The sequence below is a fragment of the Myotis nattereri genome, assembly GCF_964212035.1.
Source record: "Myotis nattereri genome assembly, chromosome: 18".
NCBI classification, from domain to species: Eukaryota; Metazoa; Chordata; class Mammalia; order Chiroptera; family Vespertilionidae; genus Myotis; species Myotis nattereri.
In genome coordinates, this window is record NC_138093.1 from 29,556,477 (window position 1) to 29,569,577 (window position 13,101).

Consider the following 13,101-nt stretch of genomic DNA (forward strand, 5'->3'; position numbering starts at 1 on the left):
TTCTGATTAACCCCTACATGCTCCGCAGCCACCAATGTCTCTTTCTGCTCTGCTGTCTAGTGGTCTCTGTTGGGCTGTCATGTCCCTCACCCCCACCAAATAAATGATATGGTGTAACGGGGTTTGTCATGCCATGCCGAGGCCACTCTTTTATCATTGTCATTGTGGCCCCACTGCCTCTTTTTAAATGAACACCTTTTGTATCAATGCCATCATAATACCTGGGTTATAGTAGGTGCTTAATAAATATCTGTTAAATGAACATGTGATCCTAGAAGCCACTCTCCATCCTCCTGGGATGGCCTTTTCCCCAATAGTTAGTCTCTATCATAGGGCTGGAGACATTTAAAACATGAGTACTTGAGGATTTCCTTTTAGATCCATGTATGATTAATAAGCTTTTTTCTCATATTTTCATTTAACAAAGATTTATTGCATGTGTCCTTTATTAGAGAACTTATGCTGAATACAAGAAGCTTAGAGTTGAGCTACTATGCAAACAAATAATGAAAAATAACAAGTGTTGATTTATGTACAAAATGGTCTGCGAACAATGTAGATGAAGAAGTTGCGTGTTGTAATGTGCAAGCTAGAAGAGGCTTCCCAGAGTACAAGTTGCCACTGAACATTTTATTTTTTTATTGATTTCATAGAGGAAGGGAGAGGGAGAGATGGAAACATCAATGATGAGAGAGAATCACTGATTGGCTGCCTCCTGTATGCCCTCATTGGGCAAACCCACAACCTGGGCATGTGCTCTTGGCCAGAGTCAAACACGGGTCCCTTTAGTCTGCAGGCCAATGCTCTATCCACTGAGCAAAACCGGCTAGGGCTTGGCACTGAATCTTGAAAGACAAGTTGTGTCCGTTAGACAGACATGATACTGGGTGGGGGAGTGGCTAAAGGGGCTGGGTAGACAGTATTCCAGACAAATGGGATAACAGGTGCAAAGGTGGTGGACGGAGTCTGCCAGGTTTGGGGAATTGGGGCAAAGCACAAGAGCTTAAGAGTAGCCAGAAATAAAGTATAGGACTGGATTTTGGGCAGGCAAGCCAAAGAGCTCTGTGGATGTCAATTTTTAAGAGGTACTAAAATAAAAAATATAATGTCAATTAATGCAGCTACTGTAGCTCCTTACATAACTTCCAAACCTAAATGGTCCTATTCTCTTGAGGTAAGACAGTACCCTTGAATGTGACTTCAAAAATTCTCCTGGCTGGCAATTCAAATTCAATTATGTTATATTCAGTGTATGTAATAAATGTCTTTTTTTTAAACATAAAGATATTTGTAATTCTTATTAATAGAAAATCAAGCTCCTTTCAATTCCATGCTGAAGAGATATTTAAAGAAAATTGACCTATTTCTGCATTGCCAAATTATTAGCGCAGATTTCTCCATCCACATCTGGATGGAGGCCTCCAGCTCCCCTCTCCCAGGTAAAAGTGGGACAGTCTCATCTGCCTGGGTAAGCTGGAAATGTTGCTTTTTGTGTGTCCCCAGAAGAGGCTACATTCAATGAAGTATTGTCAGTTAATTATGTGTTCAGCACCTCAAATAATCTATCTGATAGCTTTTGCTGTTGTTGTTTTTGGTAGGCGGCTTAAAGGTAAACCTGACCATCTCTGCCTTAGAGCCACCATATTTTCCTGGGTATTCCAAACCATCAGAGACTTCCATATTCTACTCTGAGAGTTTGCACATATCCTCTGCATGTTCAACAGGCCTCTACATTTTGGTGTTCAAAAATATATTCTCTTGCCCAGCCAGCCTGGCTCAGTGGTTGAGTTTTGACCAATGAACCAAGAGATCACGGTTCAATTTCCTGGTCTGGGCACATGCCCAGGTTGTGGGCTCTATTCCAGTAGGGGGTGTGCAGGAGGATGCCGATCAATGGTTCTCTCTCTCTCCCCCTCTCCCTTCCTCTCTCTAAAATCGATATATATATATTCTCTTTATGATAACAGCACCTTGCACGAAGTAGTTACTATGAGTATCTACTCTTTTTGCATTGATTTTTCTATTTCTGGCTGTTGGATCTAAAGCAAATAAGTTTGCTTCCGTTTCCAATTAAACTAATTCCTGCTTTATAGGTTTGTGTTGAGGAATAAACGAGACCATACATGTCAAGTGCTGGGCACAGTCCCGCATCATAGTCAGCACTCACAAGTGCCTCCTTCAGGGCGGGACTGTACTTTTCACCTCTGTACTCAGCTCTCACTAAGTCTTGGGCTGATCCCGCCCAGGCCCGGGTCCTGGAACCTGAGAGAGGGCTCACAGTGCAAAGGTCAGGCGACAGTTGGTTGAGGCAGGGTGCAAAGAAGTCTGAGGCGAGGTCTCTGGACTTCGGTTACCTTGACGACTTCGCCCGAGGGCCAAGAGTATCGGAGACCTGCCCAACGCCACTTTCTATCCCCCGCCCTCCCTTTGATTTAGCTCCACCTCTTCCTCCCTATGGGGTAGAAAGCAGACGCCGATACCGACGCCGACGCGGTTGCCTATGGATACGCCTTCCCAAGATGCCTAGGGCGTTGTGTTCCTCTTAGCCAATCAAAGAGGCGAAGCCGCCTCGCTGTGGGCCAATAGACTGCGAGGCCAGGGCCCGGGACGGTTAAACTGAGCAGCGGGCTGTGGCGGCCGGCAGTGTGACTTGGAGACGCTTTGGAGTCGGTGGCTCCAGCTCCGGGCTGCGGCGCGATCTGCAGGAGTCCCCGGCGGGCCCTGCCATGCCGACCCGGGCGGAGGACTACGAGGTGCTGCACACCATTGGCACCGGCTCCTACGGCCGCTGCCAGAAGATCCGGAGGAAGAGCGACGGCAAGGTGAGCGCGGGCCCCCTTCCGAGTCCGGTCCCTGCAGCGGTCTCGCCAGCTGGTGGCGATCTGTGTTTGTACTGGGTCTCGCAAGGGATAGGTTCCCGTCTATTTCCCTTTCTCTTCCATTTCCTTCCTGTTTGTTTGTTTTTTTTTCTTTTCTGTTTCGACCTGCTAAGGGCCTTTCACCGGTGACTCCTGAACTATATTATTTTATTGTTAAAATTTAAAATTATTGATTGCTTGAGTGGTTGATTTGAGAGAGAAAGAGAAACATTGATTTGGTCCACTTATTTATGCATTTATTGGTTGCTTCTTGTATGTGCCCTGACCGGTGATCAAACCTCAACCTTGAACCTTGGTGTCTGGAAGGACGCTCCAACCAACCCAGCTACCCCGCGGGGCTCCTGGGCAGTTTAGAGAAGAGTAGAACTCTGGGCCACGGGAAGAACCTGGAGCTTTCTGCCCGGCAGTCCGAGCTCATTTAAGATACCCTTTAATCGGATTATTGGTTTCATAGTTCTCCTGTGTGTGTAGGGAGACTTTATTCAGAAAGAAACAATGGAGAGGAAAAGCTTGCCTGGTTGGAATGGTCAGGGACTTGGACTGTCTCTGCCCCACCTTTTTGACCAAAGCACCATTGCCAGCCTCCCACAAAGGAACTGAGGGGAGGGGGTTGGAGGAAGTCTAATGTGCCTCATCTCCCTCTCTCCCCTTGCATTCTTTTCTGCTTAAACATTAGAGAACGGTTATGGAGTTAAATTCAGGGGTCCTTAAGTTCATTGAACTAAATCAGAGAATAATGACTGTATGATCTATTTAATAGAAAAGTAGCGAGTGATGACTGGCCCTAAACTTTAGTGCCTAAAGGAATGTCGCAGACAAAGGGATGGTGGTCATGGAGCTCTCAATCTTCATTTTTGAGTTCATTCATACCTTGGGAATTCTTATTTCAGATATTAGTTTGGAAAGAACTTGACTATGGCTCCATGACAGAAGCTGAGAAACAAATGCTTGTTTCTGAAGTGAATTTGCTTCGTGAACTGAAGCATCCAAACATCGTCCGTTACTATGATCGCATTATTGACCGAACCAACACAACACTGTACATTGTAATGGAATATTGCGAAGGAGGGGACCTGGCTAGTATAATTACAAAGGGAACCAAGGAAAGGTAAGTGATATTCTTCAATGTAAGGTGAAAGTGGGCCCAGTTTCGCTTTGGATAAGCATTCTGCTTTAGGATCAGGGACGAAGTACTTAGTGATGTGGAAGAGTGTTCTAGTATTTGGTGGGTCTACAGAACTTTAGGAAATCCCTTGTGAATCAACACCCATATTTCATATCAAAATATGATATTTATTTCCCTATTTGTACACTAGATAATTCATCATTCCCTCTTTGTAATGGTTTTATTCAGAAGTTATATGCTGTGTAACTGCTTTGATTTCAGACAATACTTGGAGGAAGAGTTTGTTCTTCGAGTGATGGCTCAGTTGACTCTGGCCCTAAAGGAATGTCACAGACGAAGTGATGGTGGTCATACGGTGCTCCATCGGGATCTGAAACCAGCTAATGTTTTCCTGGATGGCAAGCAAAACGTTAAGCTTGGCGACTTTGGGCTAGCTAGAATATTAAACCACGATACCAGTTTTGCAAAAACATTTGTTGGCACTCCTTATTACATGTCTCCCGTAAGTATTTCAGAATTTAGATACTTTTTAAACCTCTTAATGTTAAGCATTCAAATGCAGGGAAAGTGAGTCGTTTTGATTGTATGTTTAGTAATATCCAATAACCAAAAATTAACACTGTTTCATTTTTAATTTATATATTTTCCAAATGGACCACCAGACCATTAAACTCAGCTATATCGGCAATTCAAGTCAGGCTTTTATTAAAGGACTACCATATACCAAATTACAAAAGATGAAACAGGTTTTGTCTCTGGCCTCAGGAGCTATGTTTCCCAAAGTGCTGTAGGTCCTGTACACCAGCTTGGCCTCCTTTGGTGTGCTTTTTCAAATGCAGAATCCTGGACCAAGCCCCAGTCCAGTGAGTTCGGATCTCGGGACAGGTCCTTGCTCTGTTTTTCTCCTACTTTTCAATTTGGACTCTGCATTTTAACAGATTCTCTGGATGATTCTTGTGCCTGGAGATTCGGGGCTCAGAGCCTCACTCACTTCAGATAACATGTTTTTACAGTGTTAACTGTTGGTATTTGTTCTTTTTTTGTTGACTTTTCCTACAAGGGAGCTGCTGAGTCTACCTACTTATCTATTTCCTTGATTGCTGGATAATATTTTGTTTCCAAAATTTCTCACCATTCTAAGGAGCACTGCTATGCATATGAATTATTCTTTCTTCCTTGTTGGTCATTTCCTTGGCAGATAGCTCTCAAAATAAAATTGCTGGGTTGGGTCAAAGGCTATGAACCGTTTATGGCTCTCTAGATTTTGCCTGATGGCTCTTGAAGAGCTTAAACCAAAAAGTGCTAGCACCAGGGGGTTGTATCTGGAATCTGAGCATACAAAGGTGCAGAGGGGTTAATTGTTTTAGCAGTCATAAACATTTCCGGGCTTTTCTAAATCTCTTTTAGTTACGTTAACCAGTCTGACTACAGTATAAAACTTTGTGTTAGTGATTTTGTTTTTCACTAATATTAGACATGGCCAGAACAGTGTCATTTTCTCACTGGATCAAATTCCAAATAGAAAGCCTTTAACATAAAGGAAAATTATACAGAAGTGGTTTTTGGAAAATTTGAAACCTACGTGATTCTTTTGTTCCTTTTCCCTCCTGCCCTTGTAATTAGATCTATTCAGCCTTCTCTGAGGCATTGCCAGGAAATGGTATCAGACTCAACCTGTTGGACTTAAAGCACTAGGGAGCCTCCTGAAGAGTTTGGTACTTGCCTCTGTGCCCTCTGTTGCTCCTGAGAGTGTGAGAAAGACAATTAAAATAGGAAATGAGAATGTTAGTTAGTGTGGTTTATACAGTAGACTAAGGAAAAATATAAATGAATAATTCACTTAGAGCCATTTATGTCTACATCCATTTAAATGTGGGCCAGATGTATGCATTGGTTATTCTGAAATTTTCTCTGGTTCTTTCAAAATAGTTTCTAGATTATTAATGTCACCAGGGTAGAGGTCTCATACTCACCTTTGAATAGTCAGTGCCTCACCTCTAGTAACAATAAACATCTGAAGGAAAAAGAATTGAATGAATTATATATGACAAAGTATATTAGGGTAAGATCATTGTCTTTTTCCATTGTAAATTTGAAGACAAAGTATACATTTTAAAACAAAATAAACTTTTAATTCCTCATACTTTCTTACGTTTTCCCCCCTTAAGGAGCAGATGAGTCGCATGTCCTACAATGAGAAATCGGATATCTGGTCACTGGGCTGTTTGATGTATGAGTTGTGTGCATTAATGTAAGTATATTGAAGACAGATTTCTAGTCTGAGGTTTATACTCAGGGTTTGTCACCTTTCACTGGGTTCAGTTGTTTGACCATCCATTTGTATTCAAATCTGAAAGAATCATACCGTGGGTTAAAATTAAAGTAGGTGGACATTTTTTAATTTTCTAAAAAATTATTTAGAAATTAATAATATAACCCCTGAGGCTGGATGTTGACTTGTTCAAACTCCTAACCTGGTTAGATGTTTCCTTGTTAGACTGATGCTCAGCTCAAGGGGAGAGCAGATACATCAGGCCCATGGAAGAGATAAACAAAGATCTGGGGGTAGCTCTGGCGATTTGGAGACGAAGAAAGAGCTCCAGTTCTTTCTCTTCTAAGCTGTTCTGTAGAGCAGTGATTCTCAACCAGGGAGAGTGAAGCAGTTTTGCCCCCCAGGGGACATTTGGCATTGTCTGAAGACATTTTTGGTTGTGACAAACAAGAATAGCTACTGGCATCTAGTGGATGGAGGCCAATGATAGTTCAAATAAATACTATGATGTTCAGGACACCCCCACAATAAAGAGCTATGTGACCCCCAAATATCAGTAGCACCAAAGTTGGGAAACTTAACTATGGAAGAAAATCCCAGAAGCAGAAACATAAATAAAAACTGGAGCTTAAACTGCAAAAGATTTGCTTCCTAATATATTTTTATTTTTACATTATTATTATTTTTTTCTTCCAGGCCTCCATTTACAGCTTTCAACCAGAAAGAATTAGCTGGGAAGATCCGAGAAGGCAAATTCAGGCGAATTCCATATCGTTACTCTGATGAGTTGAATGACATCATTACAAGGATGTTAAATTTAAAGGTAAAGATTATAAGATTATTTTGTCTGTTTCTATCTTTCAATTAAGTTTTGGGGTATGTGTTCTCTCCCGTAGAGCAATGAGACTGAAGAAACATTAAATGTATTTCCTTAGCTAAATCTACTCTGTTAACACAAGTGAAAACTTACATAAATTTGGCAAATTGCACATCCTTGCTGGCCTACCCTCTGTGCTTTCTCTGTCTTCTCCCACTCACTCCATGCTAACAGATGGTCGATAGCAAGAAAAGATTGCATGAAGCATCCAGATCCTTAGTTCCCCGTGTCCTTGCCTACCTCAGCGTGGCAGATGGTATGGAAGGGGCCACAATAAGACTTAATTACTCTGCCTCTAGCTCCAACTGAGAGATAGGGGTGTGTGTGTGTGTGTGTGTGTGTGTGTGTGTGTGTGTGTGTTGCGGGGATGATTGGGGCAGTGAGAGGGTAGGGGTGGCTAAGAAGAGTGGAGGGGAAATAACTCTAAGAGATTATGTGGAAAAAATCTGGCCATGGGATGGCGAGGGAAATGTCCAAGAGATCAGGCTGATGTATAAAGTTAAATGCTGTGGGATTACAAAGAAGGATTCAGATGAAGTAATGGGGTTTAAGGGCTGAGGGAGGATCCTGCTTTCTGTAGTTTAGAGATGCCCTAACACAGACCCTGGCCATGCTACTGAGCACCTGCACAGGGATGAAGCCTTTAGGTTAAAGGGGGATCAAAGGTAAGTAAAAATCTGCATTACTGTTTGGACCCAGAACCTCATTTATTAAAGCCACAAGTGAACTTATTTTTCCAGATAGTTAAGGCCCATCCAGAAACGAGTTTTTCTTTTGCCTTGGAAATATGCACCCTTTTAATGTAGCTGTTCTTTTGGGATGCGTATTCTGTTACAAAATGTGACTGTAACACTGAATATTTTTTCCCCAGGATTACCATCGACCTTCTGTTGAAGAAATTCTGGAGAGCCCTTTGATAGCAGACTTGGTTGCAGAAGAGCAGAGGAGAAATCCTGAGAGAAGGGGGCGACGATCTGGAGAACCAGAAAAGTTGCAGGATTCTAACCCTGTGTTAAGTGAGCTGAAACTGAAGGAATTACAGTTGCAGGAGCGAGAGCGAGCCCTCAAAGCCAGAGAGGAAAGACTGGAGCGTAAGTCTGCATGATGGGGGCAAAACAAAGGAGAGCTATTGGAGGGTGATCGTGATGAGTGTGAAACTCTGTTTAAATGAGTATATTAGGACATTCTTGCCCTGGCCTGATAGCTCAATTGGTTGGAGCGTCATCCCAATATGCCAAGGTGGCAGGTTCAATCCCTGGTTAGGGCACATGCCTGGGGTGCAGGCTCGATCCCCAATGTGGGGAGTGCAGAAGGCGGCCGATCAATGATTCTCTCACACCATTGATGTTTCCATCTCTCTCTCCCTCTCCTTTCCTCAATGAAATAAATAAAAACATATTAAAAAAAAACTATTAAAAAAAAAAAGGAGAACCTTCTTACAAATACTTGAGAAACCAAACTGTGCTTTGTAAAATATGTAGGTCACGCTTTCTGGCATCTTCCTGTTGAGCTGCCTCTTTCTCTGCTATTGTTGGCTTAACTTTATATTTTGCTATAGAGTTTGTATACTTTAATGTGTACATTACATTTTGCTGTTACTTTTTTCTTTCTGTTTCATAACATATACATACACTACAGTTTTTCCATTGCAAAGGTAGATCTTAGGATTTGCTAACTTCTACAATAACCATTACTCCTGTGGCTGAGCCAACACAGTCCAGGTCTAAAATCCTACAGTGTGTAGGACTAAATATGCTCTGGCAATTCAATAATGTGGGTACAAGATATTCTAGGTTTATAAATACTCAGGGCTATTCACTGATTAGGTACTAGTTAGTTGTTGTTGTGTTTTTTTTTTAAAAAAAATATATTTTTATTGATTAGAGAGAAAAAGGGAGAAGGAGAAAGAGATAGAAACATCAATGATGAGAGAGAATCATTGGTCGGCTGCCTCCTGCATGCCCCCAGTGGGGATCGAGCCCGCAACCCAGGCATAGGCCCTTAGACTGGAATTGAACCTGGGGCCCTTCAGTCCCCAGGCCGACGCTCTGTCCACTGAGCCAGACTGGTTAGGGCAAGTGCTAGTTAGTTTTTGATGGTGAAAGTCTGTCTACTCCAGTAAAGCGACAGGTGCTACAGACTAGCATGGTCAGGGTGGCTTGGGAACCCGGCGAGAAACCTTTCTCAGAGCATTACTAATCGCTGCTCAGCAAGCCGGTCTCAGTGATTAGGGAAAAGGGAAGACTGGCACGTGTAAACTGTTTTTGCTAATCTTTTTCTCATTCCATGCCTTTCTAAAGAGAAGGAACGCGAGCTTTGTGTTCGTGAGAGGCTGGCGGAGGACAAGCTGGCGAGAGCGGAAAGTCTGATGAGGAACTACAGCCTGCTGAAGGGGCAGGGGCTCCTGTCCCTGGCCAGCGGACCAGGTAGGAGAACCAGCGCAGTAGACAGAGGCTGCTGCGCGTGAGGAAATGGGCACTGGTTTGCTTTCGAGGGGCTTTGGTAGGCCTTCTCATTTTTTAATGTTTTTATTGATTTCAAAGAGGAAGGGAGAGAGAGATAGAAACATCAATGATGCAGCTGCCTCCTGCATGCCCCACACTGGAGATCGAGCCCACAACCCGGGCATGTGCCCTCACCGGGAATCCAACAGTGACCTCCTGGTTCATAGGTCCATGTTCAACCACTGAGCCACACCGGCTGGGCTTAACACTTTTTTCTTTCTTATAAAATTATTCCATTAGTGAGATTTACAAGTTACATAGGTATTTGTATAGGAATTTGTGGGAATAAAGGTGGATATGTTTGAAACAATGGAGTTAAGGCTAAAAAAACCCAAGTGTGCTTTGAAGCAGAAACAATGTTGGCGATAGGCAGTCAGGGCACAATTGGAGGGCAGTGTTCCTTGCAGCCTCCTCCTACCTCTCGGCCTGGCCTTTCCTTTTCTTTGGCCTGGAGTTTGTTCCTCAGATAACCCGGTGGCTTCTTATTTCCTCACTTTCAACATGTCTCTGCTCAAAAGTCACCTCATTATGCGGCTCTCATCACTGTGGCCACCGCCAGCACCCCTGTCTCTTTCTCAGTGTTATTTTCCCCCTCAAATAGTCCTCATTTGTACTTGTTTATTGGGTTCTGGTCTCTCCTCCTATGAGAATAGGGCCTTTGTTTGTCCACAATGGCTCATACAATGAACTCATAAAATTTGAATGTATTTCCTTTAAATGAATGTAAAGGAAATAACAAAAAGGTTCTGGAATTCAAGCCCTCAAGTCTCCAACCTCCAGATAGTCTGTCAGTAGCGAATAGTGCTACCATTTCAAGTAAATTTTTTTTCATGTAAAAAGCCCAGTTCACCTTTTTTGCTATACCTTTGCTTGATTTACCTTTTCCACCCTGAATTTGCTTAGTTTCTTTTTGAAGCAAGATTTCAGTCAATTAATCAGTTTTGAAGGAAGTGTTGTTGAATATTTAACCCAAACTATAAGTGTCCATAAAAAGCGTTTCTGCTTCCATACTTTTCTGGAAGCCCTGTGTTCTAGGTAGAATGGCACTTATTTTCAAGAATGGAGTAGATGATACTGATTTTCAGAAGTTTTATATTGTGGCCCATCATCCCCAATGCATTTGACTTCAAGAGAAAAGGTGATTGTTAAGGGAATAAAACCTATGTTCCTTGATATTTGGCACATTCCAGGATTCTTTTTTCAGTGCTGTGGCTTAAAAGACTGATTGATTTCTTACCACCCTCAAGCTCCCAAACTCCCGGAGATACTAAGATTAGGTTCCAGATTTCAAATGAACTAAAAGAGGTTGTATTTTTGCTAAATGTGACAGACCTGTTCAAATAACTCGAAACCCTTTTTCTTCCTAAAGAACTTTTAGCTCTTCCATCCTCAATACTTAAGAAGAAAGTTCATTTCAGTGGAGAGAGTAAGGAGAATGTCCTGAGGAGTGAGAACTCTGAGAGCCATCTCTCTTCCAAAGCCAAGTGCAAAGACCTGAAGAAGAGGCTCCATGCTGCCCAGCTGCGCGCGCAAGCCCTGGCGGACATTGAGCAAACGTACCAGCTGAAAAGCAGACAGATCCTGGGCATGCGCTAGCCAGCAGGGCCCTGCGCTGTGTGCGGGATCTGACATGGCCAGCCCCCGAAGGACTGATTGATGTTCACCTGCTGCAGCTTGATAAACTTGGTTCCGTGAGCCATGCCTTTTTGTACAGTAAGAGTGATATTTTGTAATTGCCTTTGCTGTCCTTCAGCAATAATTGTACAAAACGTCCACACCTTTCATTTTTTTTCTTTTTTAAAAGAACACTTTATAGAAAGAATGATACTTTCTTGGTTGGGGTTTTAATCCCATGTGTGATTACTACTGGAACATTACCTTCTAAATGTTGGAGGAAAAACATATGTATCCACTTACTGAGACGTTTTACACGACTGAGTGGTGTGCTTACAGTTGTCATGTCTAGATTTACAACTTCAAGTCTGAGGTTTTATTCTAGAGCTTAGAAAACCGAATTGGATCCAAACTGGTCACTGATACTATGACATCTTGCTTATAGATATCGCTTATTGATATCCCATTGCTCTTAGTGCAAAATCTGTCACCTTTTGTGAAAATCCATCACTGTGATGTTGATACTCTTTTTTTTCCTTTTTACTCTACCTAACTGTATATAAGCCAGCCATCATGGGCTTATCTGTTTCTCACTAAGTAAACGAATTCTTTAGTTTTCCTGTATTTGTGTCTCTTGTATTTGTTGGGTTTATGATTCATAGGCACTGATGCTCACAGGGGCTGCAATGGCACTTCACCTCATTAATCCATCTGCACCAGTAGCTCTTAGCTGGGGACTATTTTGCCCCCCAGGGGACATTTGCAATGTCTGGAGACATATTAAATGATAATGATTGCGGGTGGGAGGGTACTATTGAATGGAGTAGGTAGAGGCCAGGGATGCTGCCAGACATCCTACAATGCACACGGTAGCCCCCCACAGCACAACGTCAACAGTGCCACTCTTGAGAAAATTGATCTTGTGGAGAGCTGCTACAGAGTTTGGACAGGTTCAAGCCTGGGACTAATGAGAAGGCACGGTCCTCTCGTGGCAAAGCCACGTGCAACTCTCAGCACAATTATAGCCAAAGGCTGTGGTTGTAAGCTTGACCTTATGGTCCGAACCTGTGGTCCCACGTGACTGAGTGATATGGGCTGCGGGAGGTTTAACAAGTAAACAAAGCTTGATCAGGTGCATGTAATTGAGTAGATTTGAAACCTGCGAGAGTGTTGTAACCACGCTCTTACTTTGCCTCGTGGAATCTGGCCATAAAACAATTGGGCAGCTGCTGTGAGCCAGGCACTGTTTAACATGCTGAACATATAGCAATAAAGAAACACTGATTTAACATGCTGAAGATAGAGCAATAAAGAAACACTGACATCCCTGCCCTCATGGAGATTCCATTCCAATAAGGCTGGATAGAAAACGAGCCACACATGGAGATTGGTAGGGCTAAGGAGCAGGATGAAGCAGGAAAGGGGACAGGGAATGGTTGTTTGCCATTTTGGAACAGGTGGTGATTAGGGGTGCAACAGGAAACCGAGGAGGCAGAGGTTTGGAAACTGAATTTTTTTTAAAAAATATTTTTATTGATTTTTTACAGAGAGGAAGGGAGAGAGATAGAGAGTTAGAAACATCGATGAGAGAGAAACATCGACCAGCTGCCTCCTGCACATCTCCTACCGGGGATATGCCCGCAACCCAGGCACATGCCCCTGACCGGAATCGAACCTGGGACCCTTCAGTCCGCAGGCCGACGCTCTATCCACTGAGCCAAACCGGTTTCGGCTGGAAACTGAATTTTTAATTTGATTGTGCTTCCTCCTCCCCGCTCCAAAGCCAACAAAACCATGTTTCCTGTTCACCCCTAAAGCTGGGAACATCT

At 43.0% G+C, this 13,101-nt stretch overlaps 1 protein-coding gene across 1 annotated transcript; it reads left to right on the plus strand.

Annotated features, from left to right (window-relative positions):
* Positions 1-684: 684 nt before the first annotated feature.
* On the plus strand, positions 685-11,895 carry NEK2 (NIMA related kinase 2). The gene is made up of 8 exons (XM_081113027.1): positions 685-2,822; positions 3,770-3,987; positions 4,267-4,507; positions 6,174-6,256; positions 6,974-7,100; positions 8,026-8,245; positions 9,455-9,580; positions 11,028-11,895. The coding sequence occupies exons 1-8, from the start codon at positions 2,727-2,729 to the stop codon at positions 11,252-11,254; spliced, it is 1,338 nt and encodes a 445-aa protein (XP_080969153.1). The 5' UTR covers positions 685-2,726; the 3' UTR covers positions 11,255-11,895.
* Positions 11,896-13,101: the final 1,206 nt, after the last annotated feature.